Here is a 20,054-nt window from a genome sequence, read left to right as displayed (position 1 = left end):
TGAGCACTGGCTTCAATTTAAAGTCATCAGCTGCATTAACTCCTAATGAGAAAGTCTGCCTTTTTTTTTTTTTTTTTTTTTTGAGCCAGGGTCTCACTCTGTTGCCCAGGCTGGAGCACAGTGGTGCAATCATAGCTCACTGCAGCCTCGACCTTCTGTGTTCAAGTGATCCTCCCACCTCAACCTTCTGAGAGTCAGCCTGTTTTTAAAAGCTTTGAAGCCAGGCATTTCTACATCTTCTCTCTAGTTATGAAAGTCCTAGATGGCATCTTCTTCCAATGGAAGGTTGTTTCTTGTACACTGAAAATCTGTTTGGTGTGGCTACCTTCATCAATTTTCTGAACTAGATCTCCTGGATAACTTGCTGCAGCTTCTCTGTTAGCATTTGTTGCTTCACCTTGCACTTTTACGTTATCGAGATGGCTTCTTTTTTAAACCTCATGAACCAACCTCTGCTAGCTTCCAACTTTTTTTCTGCAGCCTCCTCACCTCTCTAAGCCATCATAGAATTGAAGAGAGTTAAGGCCTTTCTCTGGATCAGGCTTTGGTAAAAGGGAATGTTGTGGCTGGTTTAATCTTCTACTCAGACCACTAAAACCTTGGCTAACTGGCACAAGAGGCCTAGCTTTGGGCTTATCTCAGCTTTTGACATGCCTTCCTCACTAAGCTTAATCATTTTTGGCTTTTGATTTCAAGTGAGAGGTGTGACTTTTCCTTTCACTTGAACACTTGGAGGCCACTGTAAGGTTATTAATTGGCCTAATTTCCATATGGTTGTGTGATAGGGAATAGGGAAGCCTGAGGAGAGGGAGAGAGATGGAGGAATTGCCAGTCAGTAGAGCAGTCAGAACACACAGAACATTTATCGATTAAGTTTGTCATCTTACATGGACACTGTTTGTGGTACCCCAAAACATCAAAGATCACTGTTCACAGATCACCATAACGGATATAATAATCATGGAAAAGTTTCGAATATTGAGAGAATTACCAAAATGTGACACAGAGACATAAAGTGAGTACATGCTGTGGGAAAAATGGCACCAATAGACTTTCTTGACACTATTGCCACAAACCTTCAATTTGTAAAAATCACAGTATTTGCAAAATATAAAGAAACAAGCTATGACTGTATAAGGAATTCCTGAGAAATGGAACTGTTTGGGACAACACTGCGGAGCACCCGGAGAATGAACTTACAGGCAAGAAAGCTGCTGAATGTTTTTGAACAGGGAAATAATGTGTAGGGGATGGTATTTTAGGAAGTTCATCTTTTACGTGTGTGTGGGACATACTAAAGAGTTAAAGTGAGAGGCAGAGACAATGCAGACATAAGTGATGGAGGCCCATTCCTTAGTGGTCACCAGGATAATAAAAATGGGGTGGATGCCAGAAAAACAGTAACCAAGGGATCTGTAACCTCTGGTGACTGATGAGATACTGGGGCTAAAAGTCTAAGACCACTATTTGACTACAATACAGTGACGCCCTCTGAGACTTCTGATTGCTTTTCTTTTTGTTTTGTTTTCATCTTTCTGTTTCTCACTATCTGTGCTTCTCACCAGCCCCAATGCCCTTTTGAGTTCCGTTACTGCCTATGTGGTGTTACTGTGTTCTTGTTTCTCCTTTCTGTTTCCTTTTCTTTCTCTTCTTTTTCTATCATATACCTTTCTTCTCTTTTTTTGGGCTGGAGCAGTTAAGGAGGTTTTATTTCGTTTTTTCAAATTAAATACAGTCAATGAGGTATTCTTTTTTTTGATTAGTGCTGAACCCTTAACAATTATTCTGATTCTTCAATGTCAGTTTTGTCATGCTTATGTTCAGAAAGAACTTCGATTATTTCTAATTCTGTGGTTGTTTCAGTCATCTTAGGGCTAGATAGAAGGTCTCTGTTTACTGATTATCTCATGATCATCTAACTGCAGTTGAAAGATGAAGCAGGGGAAAGTAGGGTAACAAAGTACACTTTAATAGTTGTTTAAAAGCTGAGCATCTCCAGACTTCCCAGGAAAAAAAAAAAACCAAGGTTGCCAAATTTTGAGAAAAATATGCTTCCACTAGAAGGGGATGACCTTTAAGTGGAGAAACTTTGACTTCCTTATCAAATATGTTTTAGATTCAGATTTATAACTTCCCCATCAGTTATATCATAACTAATTTACAGCTATACTCATTACTGTTCACTGCAGACATATGAAACACAAGAGGGAAGCAGGCAACTTATTTATCTTCAGAAATAAATGTTATCTATTGACATGGATTCCAGCAAAGAGACTAGTTAGTATTTTCTATGTATTCATTTTACCTTTTAAAGCAGAGAGATATTTATTGGCTGTATTTCACTGTAAAATGGGAATTTTAAGGGCAAAATATTAATTATAACACAGCCAGTAAGATTCCAATGACAAGAAACTGATACAGAACATTCCACATAAGCTTTATAAAAGAACCTGCTGTTTGAATCTCCACAGAATTGAATATGGAGACTTTCACACTCCATATTCAAGGGATCATTTATCTTTGCGGTCTGCTTTTGACAATGGCACCATGGGATGTACTATGAAACATCAACCTATTTTAGAAGGAACCGAAGCAGCCACTTACTACAAGTTCTCCTTTTGCAGGAGAGGAAACTGAAGCTAGGAGGGGTTAGGTGACTTATCTGAGGTCACAATGGAGTCAAGATCAGTCTCAAAGTGCAGTGATGTTTTCATTATGTTAGGCTGTCATTCTTTTGAAAACACTCCAAAATAGCTTTGTATAATAATAACCAGTGACTTTAATAATCAATGACTTTACATAACAGTTGATGACTTTAGATAATAGTTCAATTCACAAATATGGATAATCTCCTAGTGTTTGCTACCTATTTCTGTGCATGTGCCTTAAAAGTACCTCATTCTCACTTTTCAGGTTTTAGTTTACCAGTAAAGGTGACTGCATTTATCTTGGCCATACCTTTCATAATTTAAAGATTATTTATCCCTAATCTCCATCTTTCAGACTGAAAAATCATTATGGTCTCTTTTATTTTTTTTTATTTTTTTTGCTTTTGTACAGCAGTTCCTCAACTATCTTCCTCCTCTGCCAATCGTCCTTCTCTTGATTATTTCAATTGTCTCCCCTGGACCCAACCATCTCCAATAATTTTTTGTGAAGTACAATGTTGATGACCATAGAGGATGCAAAGCTCAGGGCTGGTTCTGTATGATGTTTTATATTTATGTATAATGTCTTACCTGATGATACCCAACATATTACTAGCCTTATAGATGAGGATGGATGGCAGCTTGGCTGGTCAATCAATAAGTCAGTCCACAGATATTTAATGAGCATTTTCTATGCAACCTATACTGTTCTAGATGGTCTATGACCTAAAGAAGATTCTTTGTACTCGGGGTGGTAGGAAGACAATAGACCCATAAATAGATAGATAAGACAGGTTTACATATTGATAAAAATAATGAAGAACATAAAATTAGGCAATGAGATAGGGAATGACTACAGAGACTGGGGGTAAGGAAAAGTGTGTTCAATGACTTCTGAGAAAGGTATGCAATGTTTCCCTGGGTTGTACAGTTTGGATCCATTTCTATCTACTTACTCTAATGCTAAATGGCCTACTACTTTTCTGACCAGTTATATTGTCTGGTCAGATTATTTCTCCTTGGTCCTATTATCTTGAGTTTTTATAATCCAGAAGGTTTCTATAGAATCAAGTAATTTGTTGTCCTCATATATATATATGTTGTCCATTCTTTCCTTCAGAGCTCAATGGGTAAGTATTTCTCCAGACAGTTCTTAAACTTTGTATTGTATGAAGCTCTTCATCAATGACAGCCTGGAAGGTAGGTGCATGAAGCATACAGGTGCAATTTTGAACTTTCAGGTGACCCCATTCTCTAATCCCTGCATTGGATAGTTCCTACTGTGATAACGAGGCATTAAAGTAATCACCTGAATATACCCCCACTATAACATACTTTTCTGAGGCATAGATACCACTGGGAAAGGGAGACAGGTAGCCTAGATACCAAGCTGAGCTTTGAATGTTTCTAGGTTCATACACATACAGGTAACCTGGGTTTTCTTTCTTCATGATTCTCTGTGTTAGCAAAAACTGACATTATTTGAAGACATATTTCTGGAGAAGAAATCTATTTTTTTCCTCAGAAAGTCTAAAAAAAAATCCATATTTTTCTTCTGTGTCTACTTTTAAAGAAGGGTGTTTAAATTAAAGCAGTGATTTTCACATCATTTTGTGTAGGCAGAAGCATTCAAAAGACCTCCAGCAGCTCCTGATAGGGAAGTAAGGAGAGGTGGGACAGCCTCTCGGAAGGCCGAGCTGGCAGGGCCCTTCACCCCTATTTTAATCAAAGCCTACCATGTCCATACACTGGGATTTTGTATGAAATCTCATGTGAAGAAAGAAAAGTTATTGTGCTGACAATGTTTTCAAACCACCAGGATATAGAGTGCACTACAAATCTGACCAAACAATGGAGAGGCCACAACCTCAGAAAAGAAACAAGAACTTGTAGAACCGTTTTCTAAACACTCCTGTGGCAGCACGAATTCTAGGAAAGGAAAGCCCTCTTCAAAGATTACCTATCACATCTTGCTCTCACAGGAGACAACACCCATCCATGTGGCTTGTTGCTGCTGCACCTTTGCGGTTTCCAACCTCAGCAAGGATCTGGGTGCCCCGTGGCAATCATTTTACTGACCTCCCTTCCCAGTCTCACTTCCCTCCAACTGAGGGGTTTCTAATTTTGTTTGTGCCACAGCCCCTTCTGCAGTCTGGTGAACTCTATGGATCTCTTCTCAGAATCACGGTTTTCAGTATGTAAAATACAAAACAGGATTACAAAAGAAGCTGATGATATCAAAGTACATTTCTATCCACAGACTCTTTGGGGGTCAGTGGACTCTAGGTTAAGAAATACCTTTGAATGATGACTCAGTTGGTGCCTGTTATATCTCGTTTTGAGATGATTCTAATGCTAAATTTCTCACCCTGTCCTCTCTTGAGTTCCAGTTCTGCCTTTTGATCTGCCTACTAAGAACTTACACTTGATTTTCCCACAGGGACCTAAAATATAACATGTTTTACTCTGAGCTCCTTCTTTTCCCACCCAAATCTACTTTTGCTCCCTTGTTCCTTTCATCAAGTCAACCACATCACAAGCTTCCTGGTCAGGGAGTCTTAGACCCATCTATGACTCCCCGTCTCTCCTACACCTCCGACCTCTAGGCCCTCTTGACAGTATCACTGTATCACAGTATCACTGCACTCTCTCTTAAGTCCACCATCTCCTTTCATTCCTGGCACTAGGACCTTTACTAACTGCACTGTTTCTCACTTGGATTCTTGCATTACTCTTCTGACTCATCATCTGCCTCCTAAATGGTACCCTCAGTGGTGACATAAAGAAGTCAGAGCCATCATTCCAAACCTAGGCAGGCCCGGCTATCCCTCTCCAGAATTAATGCAAAATTCTTAAGCTGCCATTCACAGCCCTCTTTAGCCTGGACCTGGCCTTCCTTACCCACATTGGCCTTCATGTCCATCCGAGCGCTCAGAACACTTTTTTCCCTCTGCATAAACGCTGTGTTTACCTCTCTCTTTAAGCTCCTCAAGTAACTTAAACCTAGAGAACCCTCTCCTTCTCTGTTTAACACTCAACTGCTGAAATATACCCCAAATGCTGAGGGCCAAATGATATCTCCTTGACGAAGCCTTCTTTTTGGAGGCTGCTTTAGAATAAAGGGACCAAGGGCTCTCTCTTCAACATTCTCTTATATTTTTATGGATGCTTCACTTTCGGTACTTATTAAAATCATAATTTACATTATAACTATTTAAGAAACCTACGAGTGCCCTTTCTTAAAGCATCTTTTGTGAGAGAAAGAATGATGCCTTACTCATTTTCATAGTTTTGCAGTGCATGTTGGCCAAGTTTTCTGTTCCACCGCCTGAGGCTGGTTGACTAACTGGCTGATTCTCCTAAACAGCAAGCCTGATTTTTTCATCTCAGCTGCTTGAACTCTGAGTTAGTCAATAAATGTTAGATTCTCAAATTCAAAGACAAATTCTCAATGTCTAAATCTCATATAAGCTTGGTGGAAATAACATTATTTTAAAAAGCTGGACTAATTCCATGACCTCAAAATAATATACTACTGTCTCTTCTAAAAATAAGCACCATGGATCCAGGGACCTGTTACTAGAAAGCTGTTCAAAGGAGGCAACTAACTGATCTTTTCTAATTAGCTTGTCCTCTTCTCAGAACATGCACAATGGCAAGACATGGCAGCTCAAGCCTGTAATCCCAGCACTTTGGGAGGCCAAGGCCGGAGGACTGCTTAAGGCCAGGAGTTTAAGGCCAGCCTGGACAATGCAGGAAGTCCTCATTTCTATTAAAAGTAAAAAAAAAAAAAAAAAAAAAATTAGCCCAGCATGGTGGCGCACACCTGTAGTCCCAGCTATTTGAGATGCTGGGGCAGGAGGACTGTTTGAGGCCAGGAGTTCGAAGTTGCAGTGAGCTATGATTGCACCATTGCACTCCAGCCTGGGCAACAGAGTCAGACTCTGTCTCAAAACAAAACAAAACAAAAACCAAAAATAAAATAAAATAAAATATGAGCATAAGATTTTAAACAACTGACTTACCTTTGATTTCAGGATAGTAGAGGAAAGGTTTTGGTTCACTAGTTTCCAAGTCAGATTTCCTCCGAAGCTGGACAAACACAGAGGCTGGTTTTGTAATATTAATATCTTTATACTTTGGAGTTTTGAAGACAATGGCAAACTGCAGGATACGAAGAACCACATGTTGGTGTAGGACTACATTTTTTTTTTTTTTTTGCAGTAATGCTACTCATTAAACACATTCCTTATGCTTTTCTTTATACCCAATGTTTAGACACAGTGTACTAAAAAACACCGTGTCCTGGAGAAAGTTCCAAACTCAGAATTCTATACCGATACATTTTTATGAAATTGCTACTGTAAAATCAAAATACAATGCTATGCTAATGTACTACGAAGCTTTATTATTTCATTTGTCTATTTCAAATGTCTTCTAGTTGTAAATATCATGCTTATAAAATTCACTGCATACACTTTCTTCTCTTCCAAAGCAGCCTTAAAAGCCTCCAAGATGATTTAGAGCAACATCAGAAAGACTGGGTATGGAAAGAGAGAGATGGCTACAGGCCAGTGATGAAGAGAAGAAACTAAACATTGCTTACATTGGCATCATAACACATTAGTTCTTGGTGGTATGTTAGGGATTTAAGCATTTTTCAGTTTGATTTTTTGACTATGTAATATATTCACAGGGATAAAGATCTTATAAAATATAAAAAAGCATACACCGGTATTCTCTTTGACATTCTTGTTCCCCATCCATGCAGTTCCTACAGTGTACCAGCCAGTGGTAAATACTGTTATTAATTTCTTAGGTATCCTTCCAGAATTTCTTTATGCATGAACATAGAATCATTTCTACACACACTTTGTTCTACACCCATCTTTTAAAATATTTTAACACTGTATAACTGAGATATTTCTATATTAGTTTGCAGAGTACTCATTCTTTTGAATAACTACATGATATTTCATCAAAAGGATAGACCATAATTTAACTGGCCACTTACTGATGAATATCTGGATTGTTTCCAATTTTTTGTTAACATAATACTCTTCAATTACTTGTAAATAGGAGAATAATAATTAAGGTGGGGGCTCAGCATTATCATCTGTTAGTCATTTAATCAGCTGCCATTGGGAAATCTTCATTTAACAGGACGACATCAGCTTCAATTAGAAGATGACTCCTAGAACACCCTTTTAAGGTGTTATCATAATTAGGTGCTATCATAAAATAGGTCTCATCATAATTACTTTGGTAGAACGCTTAAAAACATTTTCATTAAAGGACCTGTGGGGCACTGTCTTACGGGTTAGGGGATTAGGCAGCAATTAAATATCTTGCCAACATCTCAGAGCAAACGATCTAACAGAACCTTGCCCATAACTCTACAGTAGGTAACTTTTTTGGATGACCTGCATGAGTCTTAAAAATAGTACTGTTTTATGGAAGTTAAATATTTATGATTTTTCCTTTTTATAGATGGAAGCTAAGTACTAAATTTCAATAAGGCAGAAAGTGTAAAATGATGATAATAATATGGATCATGCCTATAATCCCAGCATTTTGGGAGGCCAATGTGGGATAATTGCTTAAGTCCAGGAGTTCAAGACGAGCCTGAGCAAGATGGCAAGACATCATCTCTACAAAAAAAATAAAACTGAAAAAACTAGCTTGGCATGGTAGCATGCCTGTAGTCCCAGATATTTGGTAGGCTGAGACAGGAGGATCCCTCAAGCCCAACAGTTGGGGGATACAGTGAGCTGTGATTGTACCACTGCACTGCAGCCTGGGTGTCAGAGTGAGATCCCATCTCTAAAAATAATAAGGATTAATAATAATAATAATAATAATAAATCACTTACTTGTCTATGAACATCTGTGGGGGAAAAATCTCCAAATCCTTCCCAGACTCCACCATTTTCTTCCTCTTCATAAAATCGAATCTGGATGTCATCTGCAAACAATCACATTGAAGTGTGTAATTTCACATAGTGTAAATAGTATTTATAAACATGCTGAAAAATAAAACTGGTTTAATATTCTACCTACTATCTATTTACACTTTTAAAAAACAAGATCAAAAGGTTCAGTCTTTTAAAATCTTCACAAATCACTGACTTTTTTCATTATTTACCACAGTAATGCGCCCCAAGTTTCATTCACAATGACAGAATACTAGATTTACCTAGTTAACCTGAATTTTCTTTTAATCTTTGACCTTACTGCTTCTCCATCCTTAAGCCAAGCCTGAGAAACACGAACGATGGTGGAAGAATATTAGAATCCAACGAGGCAGTGCAATTCAATATATAGATGTACATAAAAATAATTAACTTATATAAGTTTTACTATTAATGTATGGCAGATGCTATTCTAAGTGCTTCATATATACACATATTAACTGATTTCATCCTCACCACAACCTTGTGATGTAGATGGGTACTATTATTATCCTCACTTTGCAAAAGAGAAACTGGGGTCCAAACAGGTTAAGTACTTATCCAAGGCTGAACAGCTAGTACTTGGAGGAACCAGGATTTGAACATAGACAGTATAATTTCAGAGTCCAGGCTCTTAACACACTATTAAACTGTCTCACTATAATAGTCTCTTAGTTCATATTGAGTAATTGGTCAAAATACTATAATAATCAGGTCCCTTCTAATTAAAATGCAATGCTTAAATTGCACACTCTAGTCATGGAGTGTGTTTATAAATACTCCATGTTCAGCATGTTTATAAATACTCTATTCACTTCTACAGAAATGTGACAATGTAACTTAGGTCGGCATCTTCCTGGCTTCACTTTCCGTTTCATAGAAAGGGCCACACTATTGACTTTGTTCAAAGTTTTTATCTCTATGTAAGTAGAATTTTAGAAATACTAGGAATGGATAAAACATCTTACAATCTCCTTTGCCTTCAGGTAGGACTACACTGGACCTAGTTATTGAGATTCTTTAAGCCAAGTACAAGACATTTCTTACTAAGCCATTCCAATGTAATGATAATGACTAAGGATCTCATTTACAAATAAAGGTACTCAGATTGTGTTTACTCACAGTATGTACACCCAGGAATCTGGAAATGAGTATTACTTGGACAGAGTGGATTGGAAGAAGGCTGACACTAGTGTAGGCAGAGAAAGTGTAAACTTCTTTTTTTTTGAGACAGGGTCTCGCTCTGTCATCTAGGCTGGAGTACAGCAGCATGATAATAGCTCACTACAGCCTCAAACTCCTGGGTTCAGGCAATCCTCCCACCTCAGCCTCCCAAAGTGCTGGGATTACAGGCATGAGTTACCATGCCTGGCCTGTAAATTTTTTTGGATATAGTATATATGTGTTTACTTTAAAATCTGATCCCATTTTTTTCTGACTATATACCTCAGAGAATTTAATCTCATATGATAATTTTTTTAAAAGCCACATGTCTTTTATTGATTTATTTTACTTATTTATATTTTCAGTTAGGTATCTGCTTACTTTGAAAATGCTCACCCTGTAGTAAATAGATATTTATTATACTACACTTTCCAACTATCATTTTATTTAAAAAAAGAATGCAGTTTGAGAAAATAACACATTTTCCTCAGCTTTTACTAATTTATCAATGTTGTAATATATCTAATGAAAGATAAACACCAAGAACCTTTCCTCAAAGGGAAAATTGTGAGAGAAATGTGCTCTGAGAATTTCCCTGTATTCCCTGTTTTCTTTCCTTTTCTTAAACATCACATCTGTGGAAGTGTTCAGAGAAGTTCTCTCAGTGTTATATCAAAGCATTGCAAAATAAAAACAATTTAATACTATGTAAAACATTATTCTGTGTGTGTGTTTGTATGTGTGTCAAGAATGGGCTATTATTTATTTTTGTTTAACAAAGTACAGATATTAATTTTAATGTATAAAGATACTGAAAGTCACTGATCATAATTATCATGATTTTCTTATTTCTTTTTACTTCCATGGGAAATCTAAAAGTGAATTAGTTGACTTAGGAAAAAATAACACAGACAATTTACATTTGGAAGAGGTAAAACGTAAATGCTTTTTAAGACTTTCTATGGCAGCAGAAGGACGTTTCTTGTCCACTGCTGAAATGTGACTCACAGACACACTCAGAACTGTAGTGTGTCAAGATCACACCTCTTGAGATCAGAGATCACAGAATGTATTTACCTTTCTGAACTTTGTCACAGAGAAGATAAATTTCCTCCCCTCCAGTCACACATCCAGCTGTCCTGTCCATTCTTACAATTTTCAAGTTGGATGCATTGGGGGCTTCTGTTCACAGGGGAAAAACAACAAATAACATGATTAATCCTCAGCTCAACAAACCAGTCCTTTAGGTAGGACCCTCCCCTTAGCACACACGACCAAAACAAAGCTTAAATACATGCTTTCACTAACAAAGTAAATAAAACAAGAATGGCTTCTGAAATTCTCGGAACACTTCTTGGGCATGGGTCATTTATGATCACCAAAACAAATGAGGTAGAAAGGAACAGGTATTTGTTTCTCCCTCTAACACAGAGAGACTGACACAAAAAGAGAAAGAGCTTTTCTGATGTATTGGGAAGTACCAAGCTAATTGATTTCTGGGCTTTCAATGAGGTCAAGACTTCAATTCCAAATTTGTTTCCATGATTCTGCTATTATTCTATTTACAAGAGTCCTAAAAACTTTAGGAAAAGTACAGTTTTCTTAAACTACTTACTACCTTTTATTTTACAGGTAAGGAAAATGGGGATGTTATGTTTCTTTTTCCCAAACTAAATTAGGATTCTGTGTGGTGAAGAGGCAAAACTTTCTTGTGGCAATAGCATAAAGCTTCCTTTTTTTTTTTTTCTCCAACAGCTGCATTTTAAGGTGATTCTGTGGTATGAGTCTGTATCATTTTATAACCTTTCACTTCCCTTCAAACTTGTTTAAATTACAGAATTCAGTTAGTTGTTGTACTTGGAGCACAGAGTTTTCCACACAGGCCAAATTCTATAAACTTTCAATGAGTCTGAGTACTATGCTTGCAGGCTTTTTGAAAATACCTGTCTAATCAATCCTATGCATAATCAAACAAGAAAGTTGCATGGTAAATGCTGAAGATTACTGTAAAACTCTTAAAAAGTCCTAGGAACTATAAATTAATATATATATACATATATATATATATTTTTTTTTGAGATGGGGTCTCACTATGTTGCTCATGCTGGGCTGAAACTCCATATCCTCCCACCTCAGCCTCCCAAGCAGGTGAGACTACAGGGCATGACGCCAAACCCGGCTTGAAATAGGATTTTGAAGTCACATGCTATCTATGCTACTCATTCATTTAACTTCAAGTTTCTCTCTTGATAAAGCTAGTAACATATGGGAAAGAAAATGGGTAAGAATAATAGTTGTCTTTTATAAACTCCTTTCCAGAGTCCCCCCACCACCAAAGAAAATTGGGATTATTCTCCCTTCTAAAAGTATCAACCATATATCTTTATAGCAAGACATTCATAAATAAGATGAGATGTGACATTTCATGTAAAAGACTAAAAAATGTACATCAAAGGAAAAAGAATTACATGTATTGAGCCCCTCTTAAAATACCTCATTTAACCTGGACATCAACCTTTCAAAGCTAGATTTTCCTATTCACATTTTACAGATGATAAAGCTGAGGCTTAAAGTGATTAAGTTACCTTCCCCAGGACTCAGCTAGCAAGTAAATGGCAGGGCAGGGCTGGAAGTCTATTCTTGGTGTGCCCCCTGTTGGAAGTGAAGTACTCACTACTGTCATAGATGGCGTCTGATACCACGGGTTCCAGGCGCCTTGTGAAGCTGCCAGTGCTATCCGGAAGAAAAGCTGTAAACATGAGCCGCACCACGCTGAGGTCCATCTCCTTGGTCTGCTGCAGAGCTGCTTGGCGGATTAGCTCTTTTTCCCGATCTAGGGCCATACAGCACAGTCCATTCATGCCCAGGGAAGTGTGAACATTTAAAAGACCATGCTTTTATAAAGCCCAAATAATGTAAACTTACAATAAAAACTCATTTTTCCTCTTTTGAAACTCTTCATATTGCTAATAAAGTGTTAAAAACAGTCTCATTTATGTCATCCAATATGAAAGGCAACAAAGAAGACCTGCATTTTCTCCGGATTACAGTAAAAACTCTCTTCCGTGTATCAGATCACCTCCCTCCTCTCCTGTCCTTCCCCCACCTTTCCCTTTCCTCTCTACAGTAAGAGTTAAAGGCACACAGGATGTGATGGAATGGAATTGAATAACCCTACTAGGCACCAGCTGTATTGAGAAGTGTGCAAATTATTCCAAAAGCTGTTTGGGCACAGGGATTGAGCTCATTCCACAGTGCCAAGCAGATAGCCTGGCACATAGTAGGTACTCAAAAACAACTTCTGAAGGAACTGAATGACTCAGGGACATCTGTTTCCTTCCCTCCTGCTGGAGTTTTCACGCTGATGGATATAGTCATAATTAAGCTATAATATCATAAAAGGTAGTGATTCAAGAGACAAGTACTACAAGAGAGCTACAAATGAAGTGATGTGGGATTTCAAAGAAGGAGAGAGTTCAGAGGGCTTTGGAGCAGAAGAGGTATTTGCTCTGAATATTGAAAAGGTGGCAGAATTTGAACACATTCATATAAGTGAGTGGATAAAGGCATTCCAGGAAGAGGAGAGAGCAAAAATAGAAAGAATGTGCCAAGGCAGGGAAGTGAGAAATCATGGTGCTCCTACCAAGTAGTAGACTTTGACCTGAAGGGGCAAAACGGGAAATAGATTGGAAATGCAGCCTGAGGCCAGCTCTTGGGAGATCCAAAAAGCCAACTTACAGAATTTGGATTTTGTAGGCAAAACGGAGACACGGAGCAGCAACAAGATACAGAACTTCAGTAATATCTATCTGGCTACAAGATGTAAACTTGATTAGAAGTGGGGAGGGACAGAGACCAGGGAGAAGACTACTATAAGTGGAACAATGAAAATGGAATGTAGTGTGGAATGCCAGAGAGCATGGAATGGCTGGACCACAGCCTCGCAGCACAGGCGAGGAGGGGGAGTCAGTGAGGATGGGAAGGTTTTGAGTCTGGGTATCAGAAGATGGAGTATATTTAGTTGAAAACTGATAATCGGTTTTGAATCACATGAGTATCAGATGACGACTGGACGGCCAGAGTAAAGGACAAAATACAAAAGTAGAATTGGGGCATGTGGTGGGACAGGGAATGGGGTTGAAAAAAAATTTGAGAAAAGGCAAGAAAATGGAAAATCATACAATTTTTATGATAAAGATAATAGTTTATAATGTGTCTGCAGAGCCCAAAGAAAGAAAAATGCCTTATAATAAGGTGAGTTGGGGAAGGTAAAACAGAGGTGTTCTTTAGACAAAGTCTTGATTTCTGCATTGGTTTTCGAGAGGGTGAAATGGAAACGGTGGGGTGTTTTTGGTAAAGGAAGACACATACAAAGGTATAAATATGCCTCAGTTATTCAGAGAGCAGAGATGGCGAGAGGAGGATGCAAGGTGGGCTGGAGATGAGGCTGAAAGTTGCTGGGGCCAGAGAAGCAGGGCTTTGTATGACAGGCTATGGAGCTATAGTTTTTATCCTAGAAGTAGCAGGACGCCATCAAAGGTTTCTGAGCAAGGAAAAGGTGACAGCAGTGTGGGGTAGAGACTGGAAGGGATGCAGATGAACATATAATTCATACAGATGAAAACCAAAGCCTGGACCCCTTGGAGGATCAAGGCCAGGAAAATGATGCTTACCTCCCAGCTGCCGGTCCCCTCCACCTTCTGCTTGCAAATAGGCAAGGTCAGGGTGCACCAAGAGTCCAGGATTATAGCCCCTTATACACGCCTCTGTCATTCGTGCTTCCAGTGTTTCAAATACTTTTTTCTTTGTCACATGAAGTATACCCAGGTTTGCGAAGCTGGAGAAAAAACAGTAACAGCAGCAGCAACAACCACCAAAAGTTAGGCACTTAATGTCTAGGGAATCTGGCTTCACTTGTAAATTAAAAAAAAATACACAGGCCCTCAATGCTTTATACAAATCTCTTGGGGCTACATGCATTTCAGAATTTAGGGTATTTTTGATGTTAAAAAGGCAATATATGGCCTATACTGCATATTACATAATACTCTAAGCAGGTCTGGGGCACACAATGTAGTCAAACACGTTAGTATTTCCTCAGTGAAATATATAATTGGACTCACCAAATGGAAAAATAAAGACTATAAACAGCTACACATCAGGTCACATTGGTTTTTACTACCAAATGAGTCTGCAATAAACTTGGAAGAATGTTTTGGTTTTCAGAGCTTATTTGACTTCCAAATTTGATTACGGGAGTGGGAGCATATGTGTCTATATGTCTTAATGAGGAAGTCTTACCGGGTTCATTTTAAAGTATTTTCTATGGGAGCTGTATTAAAAATTCAAAATTCAAAATACTAACAACTTCTTAAGAATAAGAAGAGTATTATATTTGGAATGATTATTTTCCTTTTGAATCGTCCTTGGGTTTCTGAATGGGATTTAAAGTCTACCTATAATCTCATCTTCTCCTGAGTTATCTATAAGGTTGGAATTATTTATGACCATTAGAGTTGTCATCTAAGTATACATGTAAACAGGGATGGAGAATCTTTTATCTCACGAAGGCTACATATTTATAAAACAAAATATGTGATAAGCTTAAAAAGCAATGAAAATGATTTATAAGAAAATATATAAAATGTTCCAGCCATTCACTTTTGAAATTAAAGTACATGAAACAAGTCTATTCAATAAATGTAACAGGCAAACAAAAAAGGACTTTACCAAGGAGATTCATTCACTCAACAAATATTTATGCAGATCCTTATCAGTGCCAGGAAATGTCCTAGATGCTTTTGTCAGCAGTAAAAGAATCTCTACCTTCACTGAATTTATATGCTAGTGTGACAACGGAGAAGAAACAAAGAAGTAAATTATACGATACAATTTAGAAGGCAATAAGTGTTATCCAGAAAAATAAGGTAGGAATGAGGAACAGGAGAGGTAGTAGAAAAAAGCATAACATTTTAAAGTAGGGAGAGGTCAGGAAGGACACTCAGTAAAAAGATGAAAACTGAGCAAAAACTTGAAGGAAGTGATGGGGAAGACATGAACATATGAATGATGAATGTGGCAAAAGGAACAGTAAGTACAAAATTCCTGCGGTAGGACCACGCCGGTGTTTTCAAAACACAACAAAGGCAAGGAGGTCAATGTAGCTGGAGTGAAATGAGCAAGTTGTCAGAAGTAAGTAAAGAATTCAGAGAGGTAAGCAGGGGGCCAGATCTCTGGCTTTTACTCAGAAAGAAAGAAAGAAAAAAAAAATTAGTAGAGGAAAGAAAGAGATTTCATGACAACTGGATTGAAGGAAAGAATGAACAAGCTAAGGTAGGAAGGTCAGATAAAGTAGGGAAGAAAATAGGAGTTATAAGGCAGAATGAAATGAGCACTCATACCAGAGGCCCAGAGACAGAATAAGTCACATGTCCAGGCAGATGAAAAAAGTGGATAGCTAAGACACAGAACAGAAAATATACCACTAGAAAATAAGCTCCTTGAAGGCAGAGATCTCTAGTCCCTAGAACAATGCCTGACATATGAGTGTTTAATAAGTATCTGTTGATAAAGGAATGCATGAATTAATACAGCACAGAAAAATATGCAACATGACATACTTATATGCATAGAAGCATAGGCAGTTTTTCAGAAACAATACCTATATCTTTTGGCCCTTTCAGCCTTACTCCCATATAGAACTTCCCTAACTGCAGGAAAACGGGGTTATCTCCTTTGTAATAGCAATGATAAACATCTGTGTAGCATCTTACACTTTACTGTCAATAATATGCTTTTCATGTATATTGCCTAATCTAGTCCCTGTGAGAAAAACATCATCCTTATTAATTTATTATGTGAATAATGAAGGATTTACTCTGGTTAACAAATGAAACAGTACAGAAGTCAGTCTTCTGCTTCAGGTAACAATAGAGTAAAACAGACTGGATTGAACCTTAAATATCTAAAATACATGAAGAAATGGTTTTTAGACACTAGAAAACAGGCAGCACAGAACAGTAATCTTTAAGAAAAGGGAAATAAATAAGGTGAACCCTGTAATTACTCTGGCTTAATGCCTAGAGAGTCCCAGGCTGCAGCACAGGAAGGAGGAACCCCAACAGAGCCTGGCAATCTCTGAGGTTGAGGAGACACAGTTAAATATTGGAGGAAGCCAAGGAGGCTAAAACTCACAAGCAGAGTACCGGAGAGGAAGAAACCGCAAACAGAGATACACTCAGAGATCACTGGAGTCTTCAGCTGAGTGCTGTGTGTGAGGAAATATGTCAAAGCTGGGAAAAGAACCACCACAGAAGTGGAGGCAGAAAAATTATTGTAACACATATGGGGCTGGAATAGTTCAAGAAATCTTGTAATACATGGAGCATCAGGTTGAAAATTCAGAAAGGTACTGCCTTAGCAATGATGTCAAATTAACCCTAGAGTAAAGGTTTCTCTGGTCTCTCTGATAAAGCTTAAAAGTAAGTTTAGAAAGAATCAAACTGTTCCCAAATTTAACTTCATCCCAATCCTCAAACGTATTTAAAAGCACACCAAAAAAAAAAAAAAAAAAAAAAAAAGGAATCCAAGACTTCACGATACAAAATTCAAAATACCTGTCATCCAATAAAAAACTAACAGGCATGGAAAGAAATAGAAAAATATAATTCATAATTAGGACAAAAACTAAACAAAAATAGATCCAGAAGACAGAATTTGTACACAAGTACATTGAATAGCTATTATATATTCCATATGATCAGAAAAAGAAGAAAGCATTGGTATGTTAAGGAGTAACATGGCAGATATGAAAAAAAAGACCCCAAACCTATAGAAATTGAAAATTACAATGTCTAAGAGGAAAAAATACACTAGATGGAATTAAGTACATATTAGACACTACAGACAAAAATATTGGTGAACGTGCAGACACAGTAATAAAACTTTCCAAAATGAAAGAGAAAAAAAAGATTTTTTAAAAAACAGGTCATCAGTGAGCTGTGGGACAATTTCAAATAGCCAAATATATGTGCAACTGGGGTTCCAGAAGAAGATGAAGAGGAGTGGACAGAAAAAATATTTGAAAAAATAATGGCCAAAGAGTTTTAAAACGTACTAAATATATAAACCCAGAGATCTAAGGATCTCGATGAACCCCAAGCACAAGCAACATGAAGGAAACTATGCTAATATCCATATAATCAAATTGCTTAAAACGAGTGAGGAAGAGAAAATCTGAAAAGCTGCTAGAGAGAAAAAAAAATTATATACAGAGGAACAAAGATTAGATTGACAGGTGACTTCTTGGAAACAAGGCAAATCAGAAGAAAGTGGAACAACATAGTTTAAGGATGTGAAAGAATAATACTGTCAACCTATAATTCTTTTTTTTTTGAGACGGAGTTTCTTTCTTGTTGCGCAGGCCGGAGTGCAATTGTGCGATCTCGGCTCACCGCAACCTCTGCCTCCCAGGTTCAAGTGATTCTCCTGCCTCGGCCTCTCGAGTAGCTGGGATAACAGGCATGCACCACCATGCCTGGCTAATTTTGTATTTTTAGTAGAGACGGGGTTTCTCCATGTTGGTCAGGTTGGTCTTGAACTCCTGACCTCAGGTGACCTGCCCGCCTCGGCCTTCCAAAGTGCTGGGATTTCAGGCGTGAGCCACTGCGCCCGGCCTGTCTACCTAAAATTCTATACTCTTCAAAATATCTTTGAAAAACAAAGATAAAATAAAAAACTATGAAAACATACACCTACTGAAAGAATTAATCAGCATCAGATCAGCAGTATAATAAAAGGAAGTGCCTGAGGCAGAAGAAAATGATACCAGATAGAAATTTTGACCTAAGAAACAGAATGAAGAGCACTGCGAATGATAAATACGTGGTTAAATATAAACACCTTTTTTCTGATTTAAAAAGTTTCTTTAAAAGATAAGTGACTGTTTAAGATACTTTTCAAGAGAAGACACACATGCCACCAACAAACATATGGAAAAAGCTCACTAGAGAAACGCAAATTAAAACACAATGAGATATGATCTCACACCTGTCAGAATGGCTTTTATTAAAAAGTCAAAAGATAACAGATGCTGACACGGCTGTGGAGAAGAGGGTACACTTATATACTGCTGGTGGGAGTGCAAATTAGTTCAGCCACTGTGGAAGCAGTGTGGTGCTTTTTCTTTTTTGTTTTATTTTTGCCCTTGTAAACTTGCTTATTTTTTATTATTTTTTTATTATACTTTAAGTTGTAGGGTACATGTGCACAACGTGCAGGTTTGTTACATATGTATACATGTGCCATGTTGGTGTGCTGCACCCAGTAACTCGGCATTTACATTAGGTATATCTCCTAATGCTATCCCTCCCCCCACCCCACCACAGGCCCAGGGGTGTGATATTCCCCACCCTGTCTCCAAGTGTTCTCATTGTTCAATTTCCACCTATGAGTGAGAACATGCAGTGTTTGGTTTTCTGTCCTTGCGATAGTTTGCTCAGAATGATGGTTTCCAGCTTCACCCACGTCCCTACAAAGGACATGAACTCATCCTTTCTTATGGCTGCATAGTATTCCATGATGTATATATGCCACATTTTCTTAATCCAGTTTATCACTGATGGACATTTGGGTTGGTTCCAAGTCTTTGCTATTGTGAATAGTGCCGCAATAAACATACGTGTGCATGTGTCTTTATAGCAGCATGATTTATAAACCTTTGGGTATATACCCAGTAATGGGATGGCTGGGTCAAATGGCATTTCTAGTTCTAGATCCTTGAGGAATCGCCACACTGTCTTCCACAATGGCTGAACTAGTTTACAGTCCCACCAACAGTGTAAAAGTGTTCCTATTTCTCCACATCCTCTCCAGCACCTGTTGTTTCCTGACTTTTTAATGATTGCCATTCTAACTGGTGTGAGATGGTATCTCATTGTGGTTTTGATTGGCATTTCTCTGATGGCCAGTGATAATGAGAGCATTTTTTCATGTGTCTTTTGGCTGCATAAATGTCTTCTTTTGAGAAGTGTCTGTTCATATCCTTTGCCCACTTTTTGATGGGGTTGTTTGATTTTTTCTTGTAAATTTATTTAAGTTCTTTATAGATTCTGGATATTAGCCCTTTGTCAGATGGATAGATTGTAAAAATTTTCTCCCATTCTGTAGGTTGCCTGTTCACTCTGATGGTAGTTTCTTTTGCTGTGCAGAAGCTCTTTAGTTTAATTAGATCCCATTTGTCAATTTTGGCTTTTGTTGCCATTGCTTTTGGTGTTCTAGTCATGAAGTCTTT

At 37.9% G+C, this 20,054-nt stretch overlaps 1 protein-coding gene across 2 annotated transcripts in view; it reads right to left on the bottom strand.

Moving 5' to 3' along the window:
- The window catches only part of NFKB1 (nuclear factor kappa B subunit 1), a 115,448-nt gene that overhangs the window by 25,806 nt on the left and 69,588 nt on the right, over window positions 1–20,054 (bottom strand). For both annotated transcript variants that reach the window (XM_003829955.6, XM_008955333.6), the window contains exons 7-11: window positions 14,437–14,600; window positions 12,438–12,596; window positions 10,841–10,945; window positions 8,522–8,613; window positions 6,674–6,812 (exon numbers count right to left, since the gene is read on the bottom strand). In XM_003829955.6, the coding sequence (XP_003830003.2) occupies window positions 6,674–6,812; window positions 8,522–8,613; window positions 10,841–10,945; window positions 12,438–12,596; window positions 14,437–14,600 (659 nt within the window). The remainder of the gene's footprint in view (window positions 1–6,673; window positions 6,813–8,521; window positions 8,614–10,840; window positions 10,946–12,437; window positions 12,597–14,436; window positions 14,601–20,054) is intronic.

This window comes from Pan paniscus, chromosome 3 (genome assembly GCF_029289425.2).
Source record: "Pan paniscus chromosome 3, NHGRI_mPanPan1-v2.0_pri, whole genome shotgun sequence".
NCBI classification, from domain to species: domain Eukaryota; kingdom Metazoa; phylum Chordata; class Mammalia; order Primates; family Hominidae; genus Pan; species Pan paniscus.
Note: the sequence above shows the minus strand (reverse complement) of the source record. Positions and strands in the feature narration are given on the sequence as shown.